Source organism: Vombatus ursinus, unplaced genomic scaffold, assembly GCF_900497805.2.
Source record: "Vombatus ursinus unplaced genomic scaffold, bare-nosed wombat genome assembly UNPS02010822.1, whole genome shotgun sequence".
Lineage (NCBI taxonomy): Eukaryota > Metazoa > Chordata > Mammalia > Diprotodontia > Vombatidae > Vombatus > Vombatus ursinus.
In genome coordinates, this window is record NW_020950600.1 from 2,502,008 (window position 1) to 2,510,575 (window position 8,568).

The 8,568-nt window shown below is 47.6% G+C and overlaps 2 protein-coding genes across 5 annotated transcripts in view; both read right to left on the reverse strand.

Moving 5' to 3' along the window:
* ALKBH6 (alkB homolog 6) overlaps positions 1–2,426 on the reverse strand; it is a 4,733-nt gene extending 2,307 nt beyond the window's left edge. The window contains exons 1-5 of one of the 4 annotated variants that reach the window (XM_027855413.1): positions 2,242–2,414; positions 1,258–1,313; positions 914–982; positions 421–481; positions 53–204 (exon numbers count right to left, since the gene is read on the reverse strand). In XM_027855413.1, coding sequence (XP_027711214.1) covers positions 53–204; positions 421–481; positions 914–982; positions 1,258–1,311 — 336 coding nt within the window. In that variant the 5' untranslated portion in view covers positions 1,312–1,313; positions 2,242–2,414. Of the gene's footprint in view, positions 1–52; positions 205–420; positions 482–913; positions 1,048–1,257; positions 1,317–2,241 lie in introns of all 4 variants that reach the window. The other 3 variants (XM_027855411.1, XM_027855415.1, XM_027855414.1) reach the window with 3 other exon arrangements.
* A 5,302-nt stretch (positions 2,427–7,728) lies between these two features.
* The window catches only part of CLIP3 (CAP-Gly domain containing linker protein 3), a 6,438-nt gene continuing 5,598 nt past the window's right edge, over positions 7,729–8,568 (reverse strand). The window contains exon 14 of the mRNA XM_027855194.1: positions 7,729–8,328. Coding sequence (XP_027710995.1) covers positions 8,274–8,328 — 55 coding nt within the window. The 3' untranslated portion in view covers positions 7,729–8,273. The remainder of the gene's footprint in view (positions 8,329–8,568) is intronic.

Below are 8,568 nucleotides of genomic sequence, written 5' to 3' on the forward strand. Positions count from 1 at the left end.
TGGCTGGGTGTGAGAAGGTTACACACTCATATGTTCAGGGGCTCTGACTTACCATGATGCCCTCTCCTGGCTGGTACTCATTCACCAGCACATGATTAGCTTGGGCACCCCCGAAGAGGCCGAGACTAGAGACAGCGTCCACCCAGTGCTGGAGCCACCGAGGCAGCTGCTCAGGGACCATCCCCTTTGGGTGGGGGAGCCCACCTGGGGAGGATCAATGCAAGGCAGAAGAAGGATGTGACTTGTCACTCCCAGGGAGCAAGGGAGCCTCTCTAGATATCCCTGGGACCACAGAAGGCCTCTAGGCGAGGCCCAAGTATCTTGGGAGGGTTGAGATCTAGAGCCACGGATACCCACCCTCTCCCTCCAGATCCCACCTGTGGGTGTGTGTTCATGGTGGAGGGTCAGGGAAGCACTCACCCCAGTTCTGTAATTTCCGCCCAGAAAGCTGTGTCCATTTGGGCTTTGGAGCCTCATACACCTAACAGGGGTGATCAGAGTGTGACCCTGGGACACTGGACTGACCCTGGAGTCGTCCTATGACCACAGCATGACCCTGGCCAGAACCAATCCAATCCACTACCTATATGCCAGGCATTGTGCAAGGTGCCAGAGATACAAAGGAAACCTATGAACTGTCCCTGCCCTCAAGGAGGGTACAAATATGTATACACACTAATGTGAGGAGAGAAGAGAATGCTAACAACCAGGGGGACCAGGAAAAGCTTCCCACAGGAGATGGCGGGTGAACTGAGCCTTCAAGGAATAAATGCTTGTGGGAGGGAGGGAGGGAGCATGGAGTGGGCAGCCTGTACAAAGGCACACAGGTGGGAGGTGGATTTCCACAATAAAAGAACAGCAAAGAGACCAGGAGCTGAAGCATAAGAGTTTGGAGGTGGGAATCAGTCGTCACCTGTCGGAGCAGCTGGGTCTCTTCTTGCTCAGAGATGAAATCTGGGACATAGTAGATGATGGGTGGAACCTGTGTGTGGGAGGGAGGGAGAGAGAGGGAGAGAGAAGAGAGAGAGGAGGGAGAGAGGTGAGAGACTGAGAGAGGAAGAGAGAGAGAGAGAGGAAAGAAAGAGGGAGAGGAGGGGGAGAGAGAGAGAAAGAGAGGGAGAGAGAGGAGAGAGAGGAGGGAGAGAGGTGAGAGAGACAGAGAGAGGGAGAGAGAGAGAGAGAGAGAGGGAGAGAGAGATGGAGATGTGAGGCTGACCTGGAACCGGGCCGCCTGCCCCTTCTCAGGCTCCCCCTCACCTGCTCTACCCTGAAGGGCTCCAGCGAAGGTATCACCGCATCCAACTCCTCCATTGCTGCTGGGGAAGGCAGGAAAACAGACATCGCCATTGCTCCCCCCCATTCCCTTCTCAGCTTCCCCCACCACCACCCATGACCTTCAAACACTGCCCCCCATTCCCTGCCCCCTGCTACCCCATTCTCCACCCCTCCCCCCAACCATCCTGGACCATTCTTCACCCCCCATAATCCTTCCACCATTCCAAGACCTGTCTCCCACATTACTAACCCAGACCAACCCATTCTCCCTAGCCCCCAATTCCCTTTCCCATCCCAGATCAACTCCCCAACCCATTCTCAGTCCCCCCAAACCATCCCCTCCCCCCCACATCCCTTCACTCCTCCCCCAACTATTCTGGACCAATCCATTCTTCCCCACCTAGAACTAATCCTCTACTCCAACACCCCTGGACCAACGCCCCCCTCCACCATCTCCCCTTCCCCCAACCTCCTCCCTGCCCCCACTATCCTGGACTAAACATTCTTCCCCATCCTGGACCAATTCATCCCAGGGCCATTCCCCCTCCCTCCTCCCACTTTCCTGGATCAACCTATTCCTCCCCTCCCCCCACCCAGGACCAAACCAGTGGCGCCCCGCCCCCATCCTGGACCAAACCATTCCCTGCTTTCCCCCGCCCATCGGGGACCAAACCTTTCCCCGCCCATTCTGGATCGAACCATTCTTCGCCGCCACCCCCATCCCGGACCAAACCACTCCCCGCTTTCCCCGCCCTTCCTGAACCAAACTGTTCCTCGCCACCACCCCCATCCTGGACTAAACCATTGGTCGACGTACACCCCTCTTACAACTAAGTTCACTCACAAATCTTGGACCAACCCACTCCTTCCCTCCTCTCCTAGGACGAGTTCATTTGCTGATCCCCAGAACTAATTTATTCCCTGTTAGTAAGCCACTTCCCGACCTCCATCCCTCTTGGGTCTCACCCTCAGCCGGCCAGCGGCCCGGCTCTGTTAGGCCTTCAACCTCGATTCTATTTTCACCCCTCGCGTTGTTCTCTCAATGGTCTCGACCACGGCCATCGCGACTTCCGGACTCTGAAACAGACACCTGTTCTTTCCAATGGACGGTTCGCGGCCACATTCTTACCCAATCATATGTCTAGATACTACCGGGGCCCGCCCTCACACAGCCTTCTCTACTCGCCTCCCAGGGAAAGGCGGTGTTCCAGAGAGCCTGACCAATGGACCATGGAGGAGGCGGGGTTCCTCTTAGAACTGTCCAATCCTCGGGAACCCAAACACTGCCCTCTCGCCTCTCCTTACTCTTCAGTCAGTCAATGGAAAGAATATGGAGGCTGGCTTTCTTCAAATCTTGGCCAATCGCCATGCTTGCACCTCTCGGTTTACCCGCCCCCATCCCTCTCTTCACGTGTTGGTGCTTCAAGCCCAAGGACCAATGAGAAAGCTTTAAGGTCTGGAAAAAAACAGACACATCATCTTACGTCACGTCATGTGGCCTTAACGGTGCTAGCCATATGCTTAGTGTACAAATGTCAAGGGAAGCCCTCAGTTTTCCTCATCTGTAAAATGAAGATCATAATAGCTGTATTACCTTATTATGAGAATAAAGTTAAAATGTTAAAAGTTGTACAAATAAAGCCTTGGTAACAGCCAGATTATGATGTCATCAACATCATCATATTCATATATCATATCATATTCTCATCTTTTATTTTTGAAGGAGTTCCAATAGAAACACTTCTGGAACGAATATCCCCTATTTCGTTGTAATTCTTTCTCGTTTTATATTAATAGGCTGTAGGGTATGTGGATAAAGTGACTATGCTTGATAATTAGATTAAAAGGGTTGCAGTAGAAGCTCCTCTTTAAGACTCAAACATCTCTGGGATAAGTCCAGTAGCAGACAGTCCATCAATGAACATTAAGCACCTACTATGTCAGGTATTTTGCAAACATTCACTTGTTAAAAAAAATCCCACAACCCCTGGGAGGTAGGTGCTATTATTATCCCCATTTTACAGTGTAAGAAACTGAGGCAAACAGAGGCTAAGTGACTTGCCTAGAGTCACACAGCTAATGAGTGTCTGAGGCTGTATTTAGAATTTAGATCATCCTGACGCCAGGCCCAGTGTGGCACTACCCAGCACCCCCACATGGTGTGGGGCCAGATTATGAAGGGCTTCAGATACCAGCCAGAGCATTTTTGTATTTGATCCTGGAGATGATAGGAGACACTGGAGTTTACTGGATAAATACATTTATATGGTAAATAAACTTTTAGGGGTTATATGGTTGGACCTCCACTTTAGAAAAATCACTTTAATGTCTAAATGGAGGATGGACTGGAGTCGAGGGAAACTTGAGGCAGGCAGACCCACCAGCCACTATTGCAATGGTCCAGGCATGAGGTGATGAGGATCTATACCAGAGAAGTGAGAGAGTCAGAGGAAAGAAAGGAGGGGGCCTGGAGAGATGTTGCAGAGGTGAAATCTACAAGAGATACTGCAAAGGTGAAATTGACACACCTTGGCACCATATTTGATATGGGGGATGGAAGAGAATGATTCCTTTGCTGCCAACCTGAGGATGGTGTTGCCCTCTACAGGAAAAGGGAAGGTGGGGGAAGAGGGTTTAGGGAGGAAGATAATGAGTTCTGTTTTGGACATATTGAGTTTAACTGGACATATTACCTGCTGGACTTTCAGTTCTAAATGTCTGAAAGACAGTTGGAGATGAGAGGTGGGAGGTCAGCAGAGAGATTGGGGCAGGAAAGGTAGATCTGAGAATCATCAGCATAGAAATGATAATTTAAATATGTGGGAGGTGATGAGATCCCCAAGAGAAATGTTACAGAGAGAAGAGAAGACGAGGCAGGACAGAGCGGTGAGAGATATCTGTAGTGAGCGGACGGGTGACATATAGACCAAGAAAGACCCAGCAAAGGAGACAAAGGAAGACTGGCCAGACAGGATGATATATCAAGTTAACAAGTATTTATTAAGCATTTACTTTGTTCTAGGCACTGTTCTAAGCACTAGGTATACAACATATGGTAAAAAACAGTCCCTGCTTCAAAGGAATGTAGAATCTAACAGGTGAGACAATATGCAAACAACTACATACAGGCAAGATGTATAGAAGGGATAATTTGGAGATATTCTCAGAGTGAAAGCACTAGCATTAAAGGTGATCTGGGAAAGCTTCTTGCAGAAGGTGGGATTTAGCTGATCAGAGCCTTGAAGTAAGCCAGGAGGCAGAGGTAGAGAGGGTTGACATTCTAAGCATCAGGAACAGTGAGAAAGCATGAAGTGGGGAGACAGTGTTATGTTACAGTTAAAGAGATAGATCATTATGTTGAATAGACCAGTATGCATGGTGGTACAGGGTATAGAACACCAGACCTAGAGTCAGAAAGACCTGAATTCAAATCCAGCCTCAGATATTCAGCGGCTGCGTGACCCTGGACAAGTTACTCAATCTCTGCATCGGTTTCCTCATCTGTAAAATGGAGATGATAATGGCATCTTCCTCCCAGGAAGGGCTGTCATAAGGATTAAATGAAGTAAAATAGGTAAAGAGCTTTGCAAAAGTTAAAATAAAATATAAAAATATAAATAAAATATAAGGTGCTATTATGAAAATATAAAATAAAAATATAAAATGCTATTATAAAAATATATGCTATTGTAAAGATAGAAAATAAATATAATATATAAATTAAATATAAATATAAAATGCTATCACAAAAATATAAAACAAACATAGATCAAATATAAATAAAATATAAAATGTTATTATAAAAATATAAAGTAAAATACAAAATGCTACTATAAAATGTAAAACAAATATGTAAGTATAAAAATACTATTATAAAAATATAAAATATAAATGTAAAAATGTTATAAATGTATAAAATAAATATAAATAAAATATAAATTTAAAATTTTATTATAAAAATATGAAATAAATATACAACTATAAAAGTGGCATTATAAAAATAAAATAAATATAAATGATGTTATGAAATATAAAATAAATATATGAATATTAAATGTTAGTATAAAAATAGAAAATAAACATAAAAATATAAAATGCTATTATTATCATTATTATGATTAATGCATCAATATTTTGTTTGGGTGCTAGTGGGCAGCAGTTTTTTCTGTGAAAATACTCTAGTTCCGGTACAATTTATTTGTTGCATTCTCAAAAATAGTTTGGTGTCTCTATTTGTAGCTGAGGGATTTGTCATCTGTTAATCTATGAAGGTTAGTGAGCATCTGGTATCTAATTCTGGCCACCTGATAATTTCTCTCTAGGTATTAAATTTTTGTGCCCTGTGGGCATACGTGGTATAATTTCTACTGTTTCTTTGCAACAACGCACCTGGGCTCTTAAAAGATCAACTCTTTGTAATTTCTGGTGGTGGAAACCTGATCCTAAGTACTGTCCTATATCTGCCTATTTCTGTAAAGAAAACCACAAGATTCATCCATTTGCTGTACGTGTGCATACAGCCCAAGAAGGGCCTTTTGATTCAATTCTTGTACCTTCACCCTTCGGGGCTGGTAGGTGGCGCCATAGTGCATAGAGCACTGGGCTTGACTGTTAAGAAGACCTGAGTTGAAATGTGACCTCAGATGCTTATTAGCTGTATGATCCTGGACAAGTCACTTAACCATATCTGCCTCAGTTTCCTCATCTGTAAAATGAGCTGGAGAAGGAAATGGCAAACCACTCCAGTATCTCTGCCACGAAAACCCCAGATGGGGACACGAAGAGTCAGACGTGACTGAACAACGATAACAAAAGTCACGGCCAGGCGATTATAGACAACAACTTGGCTCCTATCCTGTTCGTTGTTGAATTCTCCCAGGCATTTGTGGTATGGAGAGGAATTATTAATTATTGTTATTATTATGACCTTCTACCCGGAGGAATACAAGAGCATGGTGATATGAGCGCTTCCCTAACACCTGGAGGACGAGGGAAGGCTTTTGGAACAGGTGGCCCCGGAGTGGTGGTTGGAGTATTTTAAGAAGTGAAGAGGAGGCGTTGTAGTCACAGGGCTTGCGTCAATGCATGGGGAAGGAGGAGAAGCGTCAAGGTTGGGGAGCCGCTGATAGTCTAATTTGTCCAGAGCAGAGTCGGTGATGAGGCCTAAGGTGAAATCCACCTGGCAAGGAAAGTGGAAGCCAGATTGTGGAAGGGCCAGGCTGATTCCTTTGGATCTAATCCTAGAGGCAGTAGGGAGCAGCGTGGTCAGGGCTGTGTTCTAGGATGACTAATTCAGCGGCTGAGTGGAGGGTGGATTGGAGAAAGGGGGAGACAGGAAGCGGGGAGACCAACCAGCGGGCTACAGCAGTTGTCCAGGGGAGAGGGGATGGGAGGATGGAAGGTCTGAACTTGGGTAGAGGCTGTGTGAGTGGAGAGAAGGGGTTGGGGGGGGGGGGTTCTGGAGGCAGAATTGACAGGACCTGGCAGCTAATTACCAGGTGATACAGGGGATAGGAAATCAAGCCTGAAAAATGTGTTCCAATTTTTCTAGATACTCAGACACTCACTAGCTATATAACCCTGGGCAATGCAGTTAACCTGTCTACCTCAGTTTCTTCATCTGAAAAACGGGCAACATAACACTTGCCTCCCAGAGCTGTCATGAGGATCAAATAAGATATCTGTAAAATGGATTTTAGAGGAAAGGGAATGAGTTCTTCTGTATACGTTGAGTTTTGAGGTACCAATGGGATATCCAGGTGGAGATGTCCCTAGGAAGCTGGAGACGTGGGACGGGATCCCAGGGGAGAGATGAGGGCCAGATATATGGAATTGGGAGTCATCTGCACAGAGAACCCTGGGAATGCATGGAACTAGGTGAAGTCACCACCAGAGAAGAGGCCACGGATGGAGCCCTGGGGTGGGGGTGGATGCATGATGACCCAGCAAGTCTGAAAACGTCCATGATGTGCTGTTTGGATATGCCAGGCCGAGCTGCCCCTGCTACCGTCCAGCCCTTTCCCTCTGCCTGTTTGCCCTGGCTTGGTTCCCATCCAGGTGGTCAGTGGGAAGGCAGCGAGGATAGGGCTGCCTACTTTCCTGTCTAGTTTCCTAGCCCTTCTCTGTCCCCGCCATAGACTAGAGGGTCTGGAGCAAGAAGACTGGGGCAGGCTGGTCCCCAGGCAGGACTTCCCCAAGCATCCTTGAGGAGCCTATGAGCAGGCACAGAGACAGGGGTGTGGCTAAAGAGTCTGTGTAGTGAGCAGAGGGGTGGGCCTGGACTTGGGATGACCTGAGTTACTTACTAGCTATGTGACCTTGGGCAAGTGATGTCCCCTCTTGGCCTCAGTTTCTCCCTTTGTAAAATGAAAGTGTTATGCTCCACAGCTTCGAGGGGCTCTATTAGCTCTGAATCTGTGATTCAATAACTCGAACAAAGTGACCCAAAGACCCTTGGCCATAGAAATGTCTTTATTGAAGCCAGGCAGGGTGAGGGAGATGTCATGCTGAGTTGGGGGGAAGGAGGCATGCGGGTCAGTGAGTGACACCCCAGGCGGCTTTGGGGGCCCTAATGTGAGTGTGGGGCTTGGCCAGGATCTGGGTGGGGGGTCCAGGAATGGGCCCGGGGGTTGTAGTGTCTTTAAAAATAGAGATTTCTCTAAGGGGGAGGGGCTAATTGTGAATATCAAGGCACTGGGGGGTTATAGGGAGTCACTGAGGGGGGTCACCAAGGGTCTCACCAAGAAGGGGACAATTTGGGGTCATTTCAGGCCGTCTGGGGCTGCTCTAGGGTCAGTGTCTCTGAGGGGATATCGGATAGCACGGTCAGTGATAAGTAAGGGATAGCTCTGACACTGATGCCCACATTAACTGGGGTCTGATCCAGAGGGGTGGGATACTGGGGGGGAATTGGGGTTATATTTGGGGTGAGCTGGGACTTGTATTTGAGGGGGTCAGTATACTGGGGGGTAGCTGGAGCCATCATCAGTTCCTGGTTCCTACGACTGCATTTCTGCCCGAAGCATCCAGGGAAACCAGCAACAGAAGAGTAACCTAGGAGGAGAAATGGGACCAGCCATGGCACACAAGAAGCTGGGGGGCACCAGGCTTGCTGCCTCTCATTCCAGCCCCCTCTCCTCTCCTCCATCCCACCTCCCATGATCTCATGCCAACTCTCTCATCCCTGGCCCTAACCTCTCCCACCGCCATCTTTGTTCACGTCCAGCCCCTCTCTGATCATGGCCGTCCCTTTCCCACCGCCATCTTTGTTCATGTCCAGCCCCTCTCTGATCA